This window comes from Cydia pomonella, chromosome 12, assembly GCF_033807575.1.
Source record: "Cydia pomonella isolate Wapato2018A chromosome 12, ilCydPomo1, whole genome shotgun sequence".
NCBI lineage: Eukaryota > Metazoa > Arthropoda > Insecta > Lepidoptera > Tortricidae > Cydia > Cydia pomonella.
In genome coordinates this window covers 19,594,726-19,614,091 of record NC_084714.1, presented here as the reverse complement: position 1 = coordinate 19,614,091, position 19,366 = coordinate 19,594,726, and the positions used below count along the sequence as shown (strand labels likewise).

At 42.2% G+C, this 19,366-nt stretch overlaps 2 protein-coding genes across 3 annotated transcripts; both read left to right on the top strand.

The window, feature by feature from the left end:
• Positions 1-99: 99 nt before the first annotated feature.
• LOC133523797 (tryptophan--tRNA ligase, mitochondrial) lies at positions 100-5,440 on the top strand. The gene is made up of 7 exons (XM_061859532.1): positions 100-328; positions 1,631-1,807; positions 2,533-2,682; positions 3,506-3,740; positions 4,047-4,198; positions 4,522-4,647; positions 4,996-5,440. Exons 1-7 carry the CDS (start codon positions 236-238, stop codon positions 5,218-5,220), a joined length of 1,158 nt encoding a protein of 385 aa, XP_061715516.1. The 5' UTR covers positions 100-235; the 3' UTR covers positions 5,221-5,440.
• A 103-nt stretch (positions 5,441-5,543) lies between these two features.
• On the top strand, positions 5,544-18,360 carry LOC133523796 (serine/threonine-protein kinase ICK). 2 transcript variants are annotated; one of them, XM_061859531.1, is made up of 10 exons: positions 5,544-6,873; positions 7,829-7,995; positions 11,930-12,091; positions 12,574-12,756; positions 13,060-13,176; positions 13,283-13,497; positions 13,754-13,816; positions 14,211-14,336; positions 15,192-15,439; positions 15,742-18,360. In XM_061859531.1, the coding sequence occupies exons 2-10, from the start codon at positions 7,840-7,842 to the stop codon at positions 15,801-15,803; spliced, it is 1,332 nt and encodes a 443-aa protein (XP_061715515.1). In that variant the 5' UTR covers positions 5,544-6,873; positions 7,829-7,839; the 3' UTR covers positions 15,804-18,360. The 2 variants fall into 2 exon arrangements, with proteins under 2 accessions (XP_061715515.1, XP_061715514.1); XM_061859530.1 differs by lacking the exons at positions 5,544-6,873; positions 7,829-7,995 and adding an exon at positions 8,749-9,507.
• Positions 18,361-19,366: the final 1,006 nt, after the last annotated feature.

The window sequence follows — 19,366 nt, the reverse complement described above, 5'->3', positions numbered from 1 at the left end:
TTTCTTGGTCGCATTGACAATCAGCTGTTTGCATGGTCCGAATTGAACTTTAATATTTTTGCCGTGTCCATATCGTTTTCTTCGTTTCAAAATGATATCTATTCTAAAGTACGTTTCGGATCGAGTAAGTAGCATGTCAAGTTTTTGAGATTTGATTATTTTGAGTACAAGTGAATTCGGAAATGAAATGATAAATATATAAATAAAACTTGTGTTTGAAAATACAGATACAACTATGGGGCTATTAAAAAGAAGTTTCATGAATTGTAAGCGATGTTTAGACTCCAGAGGGATACACCAGAGTGGCGTTGCGGCAGTTTCCAGCAAGGTTAGTCGAGGGGGCCTAAGGCAATAACATCGAGTGGAACTATACATTATGATCTTTCTAAATAACTCAGTTTTACCCCGTAAGATGAGATAAGAATGTAACAATCCATTACCTTTTTAACACATTATCTAGCATGTTTAATTTGACCGTATCCTAATATTTTTATCATGTATTCCTAAATAGAATTATTTAATACACGCTGAGCTGATGATGATGTCAGAAAAATTCTACTATCCACAATTAGTGGAATTCATGGTAGCTACTAATATACTGGGTCTGGATCGCTGGCAATTTTTTTTGCTTATTTAATTAACTCAAATAGAAATAGACCTCAATAAACATATTACTTTAAGAAACAAACCCCTGAGGAAACAAATTGGTGATGCCAGCCCTATACTTGCTTGCTATAAATTGTTATTTTTGACTGAAACATTTTTATTTTAATATCTCTATGGCCCTAAGCAGTAGACACATAATGAGCTGTACTAACCAGTGGCAAAGTCTGATCCGCATGCCGTAAGGTAGCATGTGCCAGCCAGAACAGTTCATTATATACCTACTGCCTGCCTAGTAGAGCTGATAATATTGATAATAGATAGTCATTTAGAACTTTTTTCTGCATCTTCCTCACTCCCTCATTGCTGAGGATTGGGACCAAATTTGATTTGTCTCCATTTTGTGCTTTAATTAAAATACTCCATTTGTGGCTATAAGCCATTTGGACTACATGGCGCAAATTGCCGCCAGCTGACCTCATAGCGTTCAACCATCTCATAAGTCCCCGACCCGAGCATGTTTGCCATTCATTCAGGCAAATATTATAAATTTCCCAACATCATGCATCGGAGGCACATAAACTATAATATTGTTTTCCATAATCCCACTCTTGACATATTGTAGTGTGTGCTATGCCTCACCCACACACTAGCATAGCCTTAACATATATAAGTGCATGTACGTGTTATTTAAGCCATTATACGTTTTACCTCGAACCTAGTTGTTTGATTCAACGCAAACTGTAAAAAAAAAAAATTTGTCAAATCTAACAAACATTTGATACTCTTCATCATTTGTCCCTATCCATCATTATGACATTTCTGTATGCTAGGATGAGACAAATTTTAACATAGGTTTGTAAGAGGTTGCAAAATTTTATGAATAAGCAATAAAAGTTTGCTTCGAGTTAAGAAAAACACCTAAACATTATTCATAAAAATCAGCTGCCTTCTTTGCCAAGCATATAAGTGGGAGTCTCCTGCAAAGACCTGTATATCTGTACAGATCACAACTTTCCCTTCACAGAGTTCCAAAGATAATGGCGGCCCCTGGGAGCGGCGCGTGGTGTCAGGGCTGCAGCCGACAGGCACACTTCACGTCGGCAACTACTTTGGAGCCCTGCGCCGCTGCGCGCGCCTACAACAGGCTGGCGAAGACCTCACGCTGTTTGTGGCGGACCTACATTCACTTACCACTAGACATGTAACTATACTACATAGAACTCTACTATCTTATGAAACACCTAGTATCTATCTATCTTGCCTGCAACAGGCTAGCAAAGACCTCACGCTGCCTGTGATGTGACAGACATTTGTTCACAGAGCCCTTGGCATGTAACCATGCTATTTTTTTTATCTATTTGTATGTAGCATTTGAACCAGTAAAAGAAAGAGTACTTCATACGCATTTGTCAATAGCGAGTTATACTGCTATGTTATGCAGCCAGAGTGCAGCACTAACACTTAACTTTTACATACTGTGCCTTAAACTGTTTAACAAGTTTTCACAGATAGTAAAATATGACATTGATGTATCAAGGCGGTTTGTTTACAAAGGGCCTGCCGGGAAACGCGAAAATCGAAATTGAGTTATCTGCCTATTCATCGCTCGAATATGCAAGAGTGATAGAGAGGTTACATAACGAAATTTCGGTTTTCTTGTTTCGCGGTAAACCCTCAGATTTAATGGATTGTGATAGTGGCGCCGCCTACGAAGTGTTTCGCGTAACACTCGCTATTAGACATGCGCGCCTTAGACGCAATCGGCGGCGGCGTTTCTCAAAGTTTTCCAGTGACGGAGTGAAATCGGCGGGATTATAATAAAATCATTATGATATGGCCTTAAGCATGAGTTTTATATTGGCAGGCCGAAGCAAAGGTCTCTGGTACACCTTTTATTCTGTTTTTATTTGCTCTATATGTTTTCAGGACGCGAATGCACTGCGTGAGGACACCCTGGAGTTAGCAGCGTTGGCCTTGGCTTCCGGCGTGTGTCCTGAGCGCGGCGTGCTGTTCGTACAATCCGCCGTGCCGCGGCACACCGAGCTTTGCTGGCTTCTCGCCTGTCTCGCCACCATGGTAAGCATACACGGTATTTTTCTTTTAATTGCGTTAACTTCGGGGTATTGCTTTTAAGGTCTAAACGGCATAATTAAAATAAAAAAAATATTTATTTTTTATTTTTCTTTTTACGATTTGCATTTAATATAGCGTTGTTGTAACATTCGCATGCTATTTAACTTAACTAACCAATTGAAAGCTTTGACATATTAATATCATTTCAAACATCTATCGTCCGAGATAGTACTTCAGTAGCCAATGCATAAACGCATATTAAACACTAATCCCTACAAGCCCTCAGGCAAGATAAAAATATTTTTTTGATTATCTCTGATATGGAGTTAATTAGAATACCGGCATCTTTGAGAGAGTAACTTAATTTAAGTTCAGGAATGCACCCTTAAAAGTAAAGGAGTTAAAAAAAAACACCGTGTATACATATGCATATGTAGGTACATGTCGAATAACAAAAAATGTAACTCCAAACTTCCAATTTGAAGTCTTGAAACTGTTTGGCCCGAGGGCCAACCTGCTCTAAATCCTGTAGTTAGAGCTTTGGCGCTGGCGTTCGTGCATTCCACCGTGCCTCGACATACGGAGCTGTGTGTAAGTTTACTTATACCTACACTTTCATGTACCAAAAGCAACCTGGTGGACCTTATAAACTTGCAATACATCGTCGACGATGGTACATGTCGAAAAAAAAAACGGACGTGGTAAACCTTTTTAATAATTTTAATGAACTCGATGTCTTTCCTACAACTTGAAACGAATCTAATGATGCCTCATACCTACGTTAAACGGGGATTATATGTTGAATATTCAATATTTATCGCTACAGGCGCGGTTACAAGCGCTACCACAATTCCGCGAGAAGTCAGCCAAGCTCCGCGACGTGCCGCTGGGCCTGCTCCTGTACCCAGTGCTGCAGGCGGCCGACGTGCTGGTGTACCGCGCCACGCACGTGCCCGTGGGCGCCGACCAGCTGCAGCACCTGCAGGTGGCGTCTGCGCTGGCGCGCCAGTTCGCGCACCGCTACGGGCGCGCGTTTCCTACACCCGCTCCTTTATTGCCAGGTGGACTCAATTATCTTCATCAATCATAGCAACGCTCGGTTACTACCTTTTATTTATTTTTATTTTTTATTAATGCTTATTTGTTTATTTCGGTTCAATAATGAACAGGCGTAACAAAGTAGAGCAAACTCACTTAATACCGACCGAAAGACAACTAAAAATTGAAATTGACAGTAGCATAGGTATGCTGCCAAAGTCAAATTAATTTTTATAGTAAATTCAATTAGGTAATTGAAAACACACATAATTGAAATTTTCCTGCCTATTAAGAAAATAAGAATTGATATAACAAATGATGTATGTCAGATGACGGCAGCGACCGCATCCGCAACCTTCGCGATCCGGCCAAGAAAATGTCCAAATCGGACCCCGAGGGCAAATCACGAATATTGCTGACCGACGATGACGCCGCCATTGCGCTCAAGCTGAGGAAAGCCGTTACTGATTTCACCCCGGAGGTAAGTAGCCTAGAGATAACAATAATACATACGTCAATGCAAATTAGCTCCTTCCCTTCAAACTACTATCTAGACTAGAGATAAGCAGACTTTCAGACAACAGAGGTCGCTATAGAGTGTAATTACTGGAAATATTCAAAAAGATGACATTTACTGTTCGAACCATAATCAATCAAAATACGAAATAAATTCTTAGTTTCTGGAAATTCTAAAACCTCTGGGATTTTTTTTTGCGTTTTTATCGATAGTTAGGTAATGAAAGTTTTTGATGATTTTAAAAACTATTAGAACGTTGTTGAAGTAACCAAAGGTAACTCTCACAGGTGACGTTTGATCCGGAAAACCGACTAGGCGTGTCGAATCTTGTGCAACTGCACTGCTTGTCAACGGGCATGACAACTGACGAAGCGGTAGAGGCGGCAAAAGGACTCACGACGGCGCAATACAAGGTACTTATTTAAATTGATCATGAAGATCTCTAGGCTTGAAGTAAACATCAATTGTTAAAAAAGGATGATACTAGCGACGCATAGGAAAAAGCTTGGTTAAAAGACATATGTATTTATTAAAAATATATATTGCCTCGTCCTCTAAAGCCATTATTACTAGTTTTTATATACCAGTATTAAATGGCAGTTTGATTTGCCAATTTGCAACCCAAATCATCCTGATTTGGTACTTTGTACTAAAATGACAAATCGGTTGGACGAATTTGGGCAATCAAAGTGTGTAGGTAGGGTGAAAAATAAAGCTTAATTTATTACGGCATTAAAAAATGACGTTTTCTCACTTACTAGGGCGTGGTAGCTGACGCGCTAGCTAAGGAACTCCGGCCCGTGCGCGCACGCTATTTAGAACTGCGAGCGCGACCACGTGTAGTCCGCGACATCCTCGGCCGCGGCGCCGAGCGGGCGCGGCGGCGCGCCGACGAGACCTACGCCGACGTGGCCGCGCGCGTGGGTTTGGCCGCGCCGCCGTTGCCGCCTCACAGCTTGCTTGACGCCGCCGCCGCCGCCGAATAAACTTAGCTCAACACTATTCTGCCCTGCTAAGCCAATTAGAGATCTCATATCAAAATTTAATGCAAACACGTTAAATTCTGTATATTTATTAAAAACTCAATTTTTAAAATCATTTGTTTCTGAGACACCGCTATTGGGCTTAGGATGGTAGTATTGTTAATTTAATTAAGTAGATAATTTTGTTACGATAATTGATTGTAAATAAAGATTATTAGGTTTATACGTTTCTAGTTATATTATTTGTAGTTATATTATGTGTAGTAGTGTTGTTTTGTTTAAATGGTTTTTAGGGATAGGTAAATAATAGTTATTTGTTTTACAAAGGGGCAAAGTTGTTGTTTAACTGCTCGTGCTAATATTGATACCCGAGCAAGCGAAAGATTCCAAAATTGAACCACGAGCGTAGCGAGTGGTTCGAGAAGTGGATTCTTGAGCGTTGCGAGAGTTTCAAGGCACGAAGGTTAAACAAACTTTGCCTCCGATTGAAAAACGAAAATTTTCACCACACCAACGCGAGGAAAGTACTAACTATGAAATACCAAAAAAATCAAAATAAATCAAATCCAAATGCATGTCATAAAAAATTTATGAATCAAAATCATAATTTAAAAGCCAATTCTACCAGCTAACATAAGAAAACAACTCAAAATTTGCATCTGATAATTTTACCCCACATGTGGGTAAAATACAATTTTATCATTAGTTTTTGAACAATCAAGAGGGCCTATATCAGTTGGTGTGGTGAAAAATAAATATTTTAGGGACAAGCTTACACAGATCAAACTAAGCGCATAATCTTATATTATGAGATTTATGAGTACTAGTTGACGATATCGATTTACATACATATTTATATGGATAGATAAATAAATACATTCATCAAATCAAATAACTCATAACCAGTAACCCAGTATTATTTGAATAAGTTAGTAAATTTTTAATAGCATTCAAATCGATTAAAATGCAACAAATGCTTTGTTGAGTTTAATAAGAGAAATCATCAACAAAATCATTTAAGTCAGTCGTCACCAACTCACCACATCAAAACTATGCTAGTTTTCGTTTCAACAAAAAAATATTTAAAAAATAAAATAGGTTAAGTGCCCCAACCCAACTTCAATACCCACTACTTAGGGCACCGACTGTATTTACTACGAGTATTTTGAAAAATGAGTATTTATACGGAAAAAAATAGGTAGATAGATATTGAAAAACAACTTTTTTGAAGTCGGTTGACGACCTGACCTCGCTAGCGCCTCCTAGTGACTTTGTTGGCGAAATAATATGATGGCCGTTACCATGGTTACGGATTATTATGGATGACACAAATAAAGTCAATTCACTATTGTTCGTTGTGACGTGTCGAAATTAGATCAAAGTTTATTTGAGTGTTTTCCTAATTAAACTACCTTTTAAAGTAGTTCACACACGCATAATGGTCCATTTTGTGTTGTTAGAAATCACTATAAATTAAATGTAAACAGAACTTAAAGGGAAAACGTAAGATCGAAGTTATTAGATACATATTTCAGTGAAGTTTAAGTTCTTCTATCAGTTTGTCTTATTTTTAATAGTTTTTATACCTACAATTAAAACTATGTCAAAAAGATAATAGGAAGAAGTTTAGAGGGGCAGGAATGCACAGTGGTTGAGGTGAGTAAAACTATTTTTAATAGCCCTTGAGGCCAGCTTGCCTAATAATTTAGGAGTCCTTCACTGGGCTGAATATCTTTATAAACGACTGACCGATTATGCCATACGAATAAATAAATAAACAGCTGATAAATGTTGCATTGAATCTAAGGAAATGTTACTGTCGGACGTTGAATGTTTCCGACTTTTTAAATAATATAATACCGAAATCTCGATATTATTGTGTAGAAGTATATATTTGTATGTTTAATCCTTCCAAGCTCAAGTATAGTTATTAAAGTTTTCCTTAGCTAATTGTTACAATTCACAAAGTTGTACATAATATATACTTATATATGGTAAACTAATATGTTTTTTTTTATACTACGTCGGTGGCAAACAAGCATACGCCTGATGGTAAGCAGTCTCCGTAGCCTATGTACGCCTGCAACTCCAAAGGAGTTACATGCGCGTTGCCGACCCTAAACCCCCCCCCCCCCCCCCCCCCCCTTCGTTGATAAGTACTCAATGCTTGGCCCCCTAGGGTTTAATGGGCCACTGGTTTAGGGCGAGAGTATTAGTTTACCCTACTTTGTTACGTATTCGCCCAGCGTATTCATTATGATGGGTAATAAAACTAATAAAGTCTACACAGATAGGTAATTAGGTCAAATTCTCTCTTCGTAAATCATCAAAGAAAAGTTTTTAGAGGGTAGACTATACACCCCCTCCTCGTTGATATGTACGCAATGCTTGGCCCCCTAGGGTTTAATGGGCCACTGGTTTAGGGCGAGAGTATTAGTTTAACCTACTTTGTTACGTATTCGCCCAGCGTATTCATTATGATGGGTAATAAAACTAATAAAGTCTACACGGATCGGTAATTAGGTCAAATTCTCTCTTCGTAAATGTTGTCATCAAAGAAAAGTTTTTAGAGGGTAGACTAAATAACTTTGCTATTTTTAATTATTTGTAGGTTGGTAAAGAATGAACCGGTACGTAGTGCTCCAGCAGCTGGGAGACGGCACGTACGGGAACGTCGCGCTCGCTCGACGTCGAGACTCGGGCGAATATGTCGCTATCAAGCGTATGAAGCGCAAGTACTACTCGTGGGAGGAGGCCATGGCGTTGCGGGAGGTCAAGGTATTATTCTTTTTATTTGTAGGTTGGTAAAGAATTAATAGATACGTGGTGCTCGAGCAGCTGGGAGACGGCACGAACGAGAACTTCACGTTCGCACGACGTCGAGATTCAGGGGAATATGTGACTATTAAGCGTATGAAGCGCAAGTACTACTCGTGGGAGGAGGCCATGGCGTTGCGGGAGGTCAAGGTATTATTCTTTTTATTTGTAGGTTGGTAAATAATTAATAGATACGTGGTGCTCGAGCAGCTGGGAGACGGCACGAACGAGAACTTCACGCTCGCACGACGTCGAGATTCAGGGGAATATGTGACTATCAAGCGTATGAAGCGCAAGTACTACTCGTGGGAGGAGGCCATGGCGTTGCGGGAGGTCAAGGTATTATTCTTTTTATTTGTAGGTTGGTAAGGAATTAATAGATACGTGGTGCTCGAGCAGCTGGGAGACGGCACGAACGAGAACTTCACGCTCGCACGACGTCGAGATTCAGGGGAATATGTGACTATCAAGCGTATGAAGCGCAAGTACTACTCGTGGGAGGAGGCCATGGCGTTGCGGGAGGTCAAGGTATTATTCTTTTTATTTGTAGGTTGGTAAAGAATTAATAGATACGTGGTGCTCGAGCAGCTGGGACACGGCACGAACGAGAACTTCACGCTCGCACGGCGTCGAGATTCAGGGGAATATGTGACTATCAAGCGTATGAAGCGCAAGTACTACTCATGGGAGGAGGCCATGGCGTTGCGGGAGGTCAAGGTAATGTTCTTTTAATTTGTAGGTTGGTAAGGAATTAATAGATACGTGGTGCTCGAGCAGCTGGGAGACGGCACGAACGAGAACTTCACGCTCGCTCGACGTCGAGACTCGGGCGAATATGTCGCTATCAAGCGTATGAAGCGCAAGTACTACTCGTGGGAGGAGGCCATGGCGTTGCGGGAGGTCAAGGTATTATTCTTTTTATTTGTAGGTTGGTAAGGAATTAATAGATACGTGGTGCTCCAGCAGCTGGGAGACGGCACGAACGAGAACTTCACGCTCGCACGACGTCGAGATGCAGGGGAATATGTGACTATTAAGCGTATGAAGCGCAAGTACTACTCGTGGGAGGAGGCCATGGCGTTGCGGGAGGTCAAGGTATTATTCTTTTTATTTGTAGGTTGGTAAAGAATTAATAGATACGTGGTGCTCCAGCAGCTGGGAGACGGCACGAACGAGAACTTCACGCTCGCACGACGTCGAGATGCAGGGGAATATGTGACTATCAAGCGTATGAAGCGCAAGTACTACTCGTGGGAGGAGGCCATGGCGTTGCGGGAGGTCAAGGTATTATTCTTTTTATTTGTAGGTTGGTCAAGAATTAATAGATACGTGGTGCTCGAGCAGCTGGGAGACGGCACGAACGAGAACTTCACGCTCGCACGGCTTCGAGATTCAGGGGAATATGTGACTATTAAGCGTATGAAGCGCAAGTACTACTCGTGGGAGGAGGCCATGGCGTTGCGGGAGGTCAAGGTATTATTCTTTTTATTTGTAGGTTGGTAAAGAATTAATAGATACGTGGTGCTCCAGCAGCTGGGAGACGGCACGAACGAGAACTTCACGCTCGCACGACGTCGAGATTCAGGGGAATATGTGACTATTAAGCGTATGAAGCGCAAGTACTACTCGTGGGAGGAGGCCATGGCGTTGCGCGAGGTCAAGGTATTGTGTTCAACCCTCTAACGCTTTGGCTTTATATAGCTATTTATAGGTATACTTTTGGGGCCACCTCGCACTAGCGTGTTTTTAGCGTCGGCTGACTAGACAGTCAACCATATGAAAAATGGCGTCGCTACGCAGTTGCGTCGAGTAGCAGCCATATAGAGTTGACTAGACGCCGACGCTCGTGAGACGCTAGTGTGGGGTGGCTCGTGGCTCTTACTGTAAAGCGGAACTCCCAGTAGAAAGGGCTGTTTTCCAACCGCCGAACGCTCCGATGACGCTCGCCACTCAGTTCAAAGTTCAGTTCAAATATACTTTATTCATGTAGGCCTAGCAACATCATCACAGGCCTTTGCGTCTATTGCAGACGATTCGTTATTCGTTATTCGTATTCGCGGGCTGGGTTTCCGCAACTCGACGTCGCAATTCGCGCCTATTTTGCGTGATGGTGGGTTGACGGCACTACTCCTGCCAACCCAACTCTACCAGGAAGCCTAGCAGACCCTTGATGTTGCCGACGACTTCTGGGAGAGACCCCGGGGAACCGAGCTATTGTGCCCGGTATTCTGCCACCCCTGGGCATTCAAGAATGACGTGGGCGGCTGTCTCCTCCTCCTCCATGCACGCTCTGCAGAGGGGGCTATCTGTAACACGTAGGGTTAATAGGTGTTTGTTTAGTGGGGCGTGGCCGGTTATGGCCCCAGTCAAAAGCCGGAGCTGTGGCCTCTTCAGCTGTCTCAGCCTCCTCGACAAACCGGGGTCGATTGTCGGGAGGGCCTCCTTCGCCTGCCTGCACGTGCCTAGGTTAGACCAGTACTGTTGGTGTTTTACCTTGGTGTTGCCTCTCAGCATGTTCCGGAGCCAGGCATAAGGCAGAGGTATGATTGGCTCCGGTATTGCAGACGATTTAAGCATTGCTGTTTAGACAACGGGTTTGGTGACTGTGGAGGCCGATGCGTGAGCGGCACGACCTCCCACATTTTTGGCAGAGAAAGCTCATGCCACCTGAGGTTCCAGTCCCGATTTGCTTTCTGCGACACCTTCTGCTATCTAACGTAGTAAACCAGGCTTGGTCGCATAGCTTTCTCCCCTCCACAACACGCTTGCGCCATCCATCACGGTCCTCAGCTAAAGTTTCCCAGGCATGGTGGTCGATTTCAAATGCTGACATGTCTCGCTTAACACAGTCTTTAAAGCACAGCATCGGTCTTCCAACGTTCCTTTGAGCATACGCAACTGCACTAAGCAAGACACGTCGAGGTATTCTAGAGGATTCCATCCGGTGCACATGCCCCAGCCACCGCAAGCGTCTCTGTTTGAGAAGAGCGGCAAGACTGGGCAGCTGCGCTTTTTCAAGAACCCTCTGATTTGTCACTTTCAACAACCACTTAGCCAGGCCTAGCAACAAGCACTTATGAATAGTAAGACAGTATTACATATAATTATCTTAAGCTAATTATCAGAGCAATTTATTGATGTAAACATTATTCCATATATAATACTAATGAATATATTTCATAGATCGCACACTGAAGAACGGGTTGAGTATCATGATTCGTGTCATTCACGACGACGCGAGCCCTGAGGGCCTACCGCGAACCACGTTCGACGTGTTGCCTCCCTATCACACTTACGCACGAATTTACAAGTGCGATAGAGAGGTAACTCGTAATGTCATGTTATTAAAAGTTAGATTTGACAAATCTGTGCGCCATCGTGGATGACACGAACTATATATTGGTACCAGGCCAGATAAATGGTTATTGCTACTCTCTATTTAAGGTACCTTAGCGTCTTAAACAAAAAAGGCGTAATACTTAAAGTTTTACGCTTTGTAAAAATACTGTTTCTCAACGTGTTTATTTTTTAAATCTTTGTAAATAAGCTGCTAGGTTTTATTATTTAATAAATAATGCAATTATACTAATTATAATTATTATCTGACGACCCGTCTGGCCCAGTGGGTAATGGCCATGCCTATGAAGCTGATGGTCCCGGGTTCAAATCCTGGTAAGGGCTTTGATTCGTGTGATGAGCATGGATATTTGTTCCCGAGTCATGGGTGTTTTCTATGTATTTAAGTATTTATAAATATTTATATATTAAATATATCGTTGTCTAAGTACCCTCAACACAAGCCTTATTGAGCTTACTGTGGGACTTAGTCAATTTGTGTAATAATGTCCTATAATATTTAATATTATTATATTATTTATTATTATTTATATTTAAGGCGCTCAAGAAGCTGTCACACGCCAACATAGTGAAGCTTCGTGAAGTGATTCGTGAAGACGACACGCTGTACTTCGTGTTTGAGCATCTACGAGGGAATTTGTATCAGTTGCTTCGCGAGCAACCGCCTCGCGAGCCCGCCCTACGAAATGTCCTTTTACAGGTTAGCATTAACCTGTTTTGTCAAATTGAAAATTTTTATTCGCGCTCGTAATTCATATGCTTAGGGAATATATAAGGCACATGACAACCTTAGTAGGTATTCGTACCGAGACTGATCTGGATGATTGTAAAATGGGTGTGCGGCAAACGCATTGCGTTTAACGCTGCGTTTATCGCAATAAAACCACCGCGCGCTTAAACGTTTAACTCTATTGCTTTCCATTTGGACAGCAATCCATGTATGAAAACAAACAATCCCTTCCTTTAGTTGGGAAATATTAATAAACTTTCTACTCCACGGTACAGTCGCCATCAGATGAATCGGAGCGGCCAAGGTGCTCAAAAATATCTGAACACGCACGCTAACAGAGAGGTGTGTTCAGATATCTGTGAACACCTTTGCCGCTCCGACATATCTGATGCATGGCGACTGTACAATAATTTGTTTTAATTATTATTTCGTAACTTACGTTGCATGTTCAGGTACTCCGTGGTCTAGCACACATGCACCGCCACGGCTTCTTCCACCGCGACCTGAAGCCGGAGAACTTGCTCTGCAGCGGCCCCGAACTGGTGAAGATCGCAGACCTAGGGCTGGCGCGGGAGGTGCGCTCCCGTCCGCCGTATACGCAGTACGTTTCCACGAGATGGTACCGCGCGCCTGAGGTGAGATATAAATATATCAACTTTTTTCTGGTTCTTAACGTACATGTGTACGGCTAGAGTTTCTTCCACCGCGACCTGATACCGGAGAACTTGCTCTGCAGCGGTCCGGATCTGGTGAAGATTGCAGACCTAGGCCTGGCGCACGAAATGAAAAATAGACGAGGAAAGATAGATTACCCGTTTCGAAATCCGGCAGGGTCGTCATGTAAGGTTAAGAGTTCATGTGTAAATATTAATATTAGAATTGCGCAGCTACTTACGTAATAAAAAAATATCTTTAAAAAGTAAATATGTATATTTAAGGTGCTACTGCGAGATCCGGCGTACGGCGCCCCCGTGGATCTCTGGGCCGTGGGTTGTATAGCAGCGGAGCTGCATACAGCACGTCCACTTTTTCCTGGAGCGTCGGAGATCGACCAGGTACGACTTAAGAAAATTCATAATATATTTTATGAATGACCCAGGAGATCATAATTATGGCAACGGATGACAAGAAAAAGTTGATTTACCCATGAGTTGTTTCCAGTTGTACAAAATCGCGGGCGTCCTAGGCGCGCCGACGCGCGCGTCGTGGCCGGAAGGGCTGGCGCTGGCGGAGGCGCTCCGCTTCCGCTTCCCGCAGACCGCTCCCGTGCCGCTGTCGCGGGTCGTGCCCGGCGCCGCGCCGCCCGCGCTCGCGCTGCTGGCTGCGTTGCTCCGCTACCCGCCCCGCGAGCGGCCAACGGCGCAACAGGCGTTACGGTATGTCTCGCAACAAGCACCCCGGTGTTTGACGTGATGCCAACGGTCACTTTCTGCCACCGTGCAGGAAAACGATAGGGTTCAGGGTTTCATCTACGCACGCTGGTATGGCATTTTAGGTACCTAATAACTTATGAAATGTGCAAATTAAAATTGTAACGCTAATATTTTCATTAAGTATTCACCGCTGTAATATTTGAAAAATAAACATGCATTTGTTGTGTATCTACACCAAATAATGCGTAATGTTTTTCAGGTTTCCTTATTTCGCGGTAGGAACTGAACTTGGCGTACCGCCGCCACTGTCTCGCGCAAGAAGGTGCGTACCTAATTTTACATTTATTTAATAAATACAATGGCTGATGAGGTAATTTTTTCCTTATTATTTGTTATTATTTTTTCCTGCACCAACATACACAAATGTCTCTGTTTGACCCAATGGTTGACTGGTAGAGAATGCCTTTTGGCATTAAGTTCGCCATTTGTACATTTTTCTTTATGTGTGCAATAAAGTTTAAATAAATAAATAATATATTTAATTAATTTTCTAGTAGTAGCTGCGTCTAGCATACTTTTACAGTTGGTTTTGGCTATTTTACAGAGATATGAAAAATGGCCAAGAGATTTCATAATACGTCTTGAAGCGCACACGCTATTATAGTAATTTTTGAGAGTAGGTACTATAAAAATACTGGATCGGTTTGCATTTGCAGGAGTAGTGTGCGCGTGGAGATGGAGCCGTCGCCCGCGCCCGCTGCCGCGCCCGCTCCCGCCCTTGCGCCCGCGCCTGCGCTACCCGCTCTGCCGCCGCTGCGGGACCATTTTGCCGATATTTTAGGGTACGGTCACATAATTACACAGATTATAGATCTTTATACTCATATTACCCCGCCTGTTGTCTGCCTCTATCACTGATCAATTGTTTTTCTTTAAGCTGTATCTTTTACTGAGGTGTGCCGATAAAGAGTATTCTATCTATCTATTATAGGTACGAGAAGAACACAATACATGAGCACGAAAAAAAGACTCAGTAAATGGGGAGAATATTCCGTTATCATAGACATTCGCGTATTTCCGTGCCTAATTCAGCCCTTGCTCTGCTGGACCTTAACACCTTCGCTGCAGCAACTAGTGTAACTAACAGTGAACTTGTTTAAGAGGGAAGAATAGCCTTGCGATTCTAGCAAAATAACGGTACTTTTTCTATGAAATTCCATTTCGAGAGAAAACATTTTCCACTAACTAAATCTAAACAAATCTCTTTGATTTTGATGTCGATTGGTTCAGCATAATATATGCTATTCAGGTTTATGGATTGCGCTTTTTTATATTTTTTGTATTGCGAATTTTGAAAAAATAAAGTAAATCCTATAAACTTACTTTTTTATTGTGTCAATAACATACTAAAATATCATGGCGAATGAACAATATTTAGAAGAAGAAAAATGATTTCTCTTTTCGTATGAACGGTCACGTACTTCCCTCTTAGTGTAAGGCCCGAGTGGACGCTCGAAGCGGAGCGTTCGGCGGGGCGTGCAGCGTGGCGTCGGGCTCACAAGTGATGTGAGCAGCGTGCACTAAGGCCGCTCCTATACGTTCGCATTTGTTTAACATGCACGCCGCACGCCCAACTCCAGCGTCCACTCAGGCACACTTAAGCGTCAATAGGGTGTTTTTTTTAACATAAATTGCAGAGGCGAAGTGGTACACGAGACACGCCCAGAAGAGTCGCTCCGGCGCGGCGACACGGGTACGCGCGGGCGCAGCGTGCTGGCGCCGCCGCTGGCGCCCGGGCGCAGCGTCCTGGCGCCGCCGCTGGCGCCCGCGCCGGCGCCGCGCGCGCTGGGCGCCGCGGCCGCGTACCTCGGCGCCGCGCGGTACGTGGCCGGCGCCAGGATTGACACGTCGCTGTTCCATCCGCTCGCTATGCGTTCACACCACGGTAACTGTACTATCTGCAAACCTAACTTATACTAACTTATTATATCATATTCTCATATTAATGTTGCGCTAAACTAAATTTTTGTCTACAGAGATACTTACCTATTTTCATTAATTTATTTAGGTTAAATACTAAAAAAAAGTATTGTATACAATAGTGATATAATCAAGCTTTTCAATCTCGTACCTCACTTAGGCAACTCAGCAAGCTTCGTTGGCTAAACACGGTATTCGACTGAAAAGCTCTCTATTATATCACGATTGTATAAAATAGTATATATATTTACGTTTATATAATTGCAGAAACAGCGACAGTGGGTAGCGGCGCGCCGCGCGTGGACTGGGCCGCCAAGTACCTGCGCTGACCCCCGCCTCGACCCCCAACACCGACGTATACTATTTAACCCTTTGACTGCCATTGGCGTCCACAGACGAAGAACCCGCCCGTTGTAACGGGCGGCGAAAACAAACCGCCATAAATCCCCCAAAAGGATGGCAAGGCCACTCACTAGGAGTTGTGAAAGAAGATACACGAGTGACGTCCACAGACGCGCACGGCTACCTACAGATATTAACAATTTGGACGCCACGTCTATCTTGTACGGGGCGCGTCATCGTTAGGGTTGCCATAATTATTTGGAACACGGGACAAAGAGGGTTGTTTCCAATTTTTTGAAATGCTTGAAATACGTTCTATATTAACCAAACGTTGCCCTAAAATTCAACTTTTACCCTAAAACGGCTTTAAATATGTTAAATTAACAAAATATATTTTGACACATGCTTTCGCGCCTAAAACGAACGTGACTTCACAGTTTACGGTTTGACACATAACTATTAGTTCTCAGTACAAAATTTGATACTCAAGCCGTAGCCATTTAGGTGGTGGGCAAGCTGTGTATGTGTGAGTTTTAAACCAACTAATAAAATATTATATCATGAGTATTCATTATCCATTAGCATTTCTATGATGTTAATTTTTAGTGAAGATATCGAAGCTTCAATTAATTGCCCACCACCAAAATAGCTAAATATTTACAAAAATATGCTCATTAGAGGTCCACTAAAGGTAGTTTAACATATTCTTATAATCCATAAGAATTTTGGGATACAATTCTGCCCTAAGATTTGTAGATGGAAACAACCCTATTAGGGTAGTAATGGCGTTAACTGTTATAGTGCCTTTCATTACTTACATAGGTAAACAAACTGGTTACACAGAGATGATTGTGACCATTTCTCTAGGCATTCTACAGCGGTATCGATTTACGGGACAGGTACAAATACGGGACGCGATCCTTCAATACGGTGACAGTCCCGTATATACGGGATGTATGGCAGGCAACCCTAGTCATCGTGAACCTTGTCGGGACGCCCGAAGGTTTATTTTGTGCTTTGGCCGCTCGTCAGTTGACGTCTTTCGCGGAGACATGGTTAGGTATCTTCGTGCATTCCGATATGGTTCATTACGATGGCGCGTTGTAAATATATAATAGGCACGGCGATCAAAGGGTTAAGTGCTGGCGACCGACCGACAGTTAAACTTCTACCTTACAGAAAAACCACAGCCAAATAACACTAGACTCTACTCATAGTGTTGTGTTCCTGCCGGTGAGTAAGGTTGCCAGAGCTCAACGAGGGGAGGGAGGGTTGTTAGGGTCGGCAACGCGCGTGTAACTCCTCTGGACTTACGCCTGCACATAGGCTACGAAGACTGCTTACAATCAGGCCACCGTATGCTTGTTTGCCACCGACGTAGTATTAAAAAAAAACTTACCTTGACCTTGAGAGACTATACAATTTGGTTGCCAACCACCTCTACGGTCGGAACCTACCAAGGTCGTAGTGGTTGGAAGCCTCGTTGTCGTTGGTTGTGTGGTTGGTTGGTTGGTACTGTGGCTACAAAAATTTCTTTAACAATACACCTCTATTTCAAATTCTCTTTGCTACAACTATGTAATATGAGACTCTTTGGGGTAAGAAAGGTCCCCAGAGCGCCAGAGAGAGATTATTAATATACATGGTACAGTCAGCGTCAAATACTTTGTAGCAACCAAAGTAGCCAAATAGTTCGGTACACCATATATTTAGTATGGTGTACCGAACTATTTGGCCACTTTGACTGCTACCAAGTATTTGACGTTGACTGTACAGACGACCTACATTAGTCCCTGTCCTAGTACGAGTAAGTAATAACTTTGCTGGAAAGAGAATACTCGAGGATAATTTTTGTGAGCGTTAGGATGGCGGGTGGATTTTAGAAAAAGTATGTAGACAAAATCGAGTGAGTAGGTAGGTAGAAGTGTTACGGTATTAGAACCACTTTTAACCCTTAAATGTATGGTGTAGCTACTCTGATCCTAGATATTTTTTTGTAAATGGAAGGTAACCGTATCTTTTAAGTTTTTTTTGAGAAGGATGTCTTTAGTGCACTGATTTGGTTATATATACAAAAAAAAACCAAGTGAGACTTTACGGCTTATAATAGGAGGTATTACTGCAATGTTCTGCCGCCAGAGCGCAGCACTGGCACATATTGTAAACCATAGGCTAACTAATACATACTTTGCCTTAAACAGTTTTTTGAGAAGTCTTCACTATGACATTGAGGCGTCAAGGCGGTTTGTTTATGTTTACAGAGGGCCTCCGCGAAACACGAAAATCAAAATTTCTTTATCTGCCTCTATCTCTCGAATATGCAAGAGTGATAGAGAAGCAGGTAACAGAATTTCGATTTCGTATTTCGCGGTAGGCCGTGTATGTGCTAGTAACGCCCTCTATGCAGTTTTGCGTAATATTCACTATTGTCATGCATTGTAACTATTAAAAGGATTAAAAAAATAATCACAGAATTGGTGTGTAGTTCTATAGGCTGACTGACATCACTGTTAAGGATAAATTTAATAAAATATTTGTTGAAAATCTTTTTTTTTTACTAAATCTTCCTTTTGCCTTTATACAGAATGTTTATTTAGTTATCTGCAATAATTTACGGGGTGAATGTATAGGTCATATTGAGCAACTTTTACTGTAGGACCAACCCTGAAATCGCAAAAAAATGGCTGTTTAATTTTGGCTGTCTGACCTTGACATTTTATGGGAGATTTTTTTTTCGCGATTTTGGGGTTGGACCCATAGTAAAAGAGTTGCTCAGTATGACCTGTATATTCAGCCCGTAAACTATTGCAGGTGACTAAATAAACAGCCTGAACGACCCTAACCAAAGTAATATTTTGATGATGTTTACAATACAAATCCTCTTTATTGCACAACCTCAGAACAAATGTACATGGAAACACATATATTACATGAAGATAGAGGTAAACAACAGGCAGGCAGGTATTAAAACATTTGCTGTGCCCTAAGTTGAGCAATTAATACTTCATACTCACATTACTAGACTTGTATTTTTTCCCCCTCTCTACCGAGGAGAAAAATAAATTAGCCATATCCAAACAGTTCTGAAGTTTATCTCACGTATGAAATTTCATTAGAATCAGTTGAGTACACCTTTTGTATGTTCTTATAAAACAGACAAAAGGTACTTTTGCTATTATTTACAATATTAGAATAGGAACCGGGGCATTGAGGTATGGAAGGATATTATATCTGGTTGTGTGGATGATGGTTTGACTGTTAGGTATTTTCCAAAATGATTTAATTTAACCTTGTATGTGTAGGGTGGTCAAAAATCGTGATATCAAACCTCGGTAATTGGTTCACGACGGGAATAACTTGATAACTCGAGAAATTTTAACTTAAAATATAATCACATAAGGTTCAAATTTCTTCAATATTATCTCATGATGTTCGTTATCAACTTCTTCCCGTCGTGTACAGGGTTGTGCTGCATTGTGGTTGGTAGTGCTCAGTTGTGTAGCAGAATTGTTCCCGAAAAAAATGCAAACAAGATTACTAACTCATTATT

Excerpts from the sequence above, each read along its gene's own strand:
- LOC133523797 (XM_061859532.1), top strand. The coding sequence starts at position 236 with ATGGGGCTATTAAAAAGAAGTTTCATGAATTGTAAGCGATGTTTAGAC. Across the intron at positions 2,683-3,505 it reads TCGCCTGTCTCGCCACCATG|GCGCGGTTACAAGCGCTACC; the intron begins GTAAGCATACAC and ends TTATCGCTACAG. Across the intron at positions 4,199-4,521 it reads TTACTGATTTCACCCCGGAG|GTGACGTTTGATCCGGAAAA; the intron begins GTAAGTAGCCTA and ends TAACTCTCACAG.
- LOC133523796 (XM_061859530.1), top strand. The coding sequence starts at position 9,265 with ATGAAGCGCAAGTACTACTCGTGGGAGGAGGCCATGGCGTTGCGGGAG. Across the intron at positions 12,757-13,059 it reads GATGGTACCGCGCGCCTGAG|GTGCTACTGCGAGATCCGGC; the intron begins GTGAGATATAAA and ends TGTATATTTAAG. Across the intron at positions 14,337-15,191 it reads CATTTTGCCGATATTTTAGG|AGGCGAAGTGGTACACGAGA; the intron begins GTACGGTCACAT and ends CATAAATTGCAG.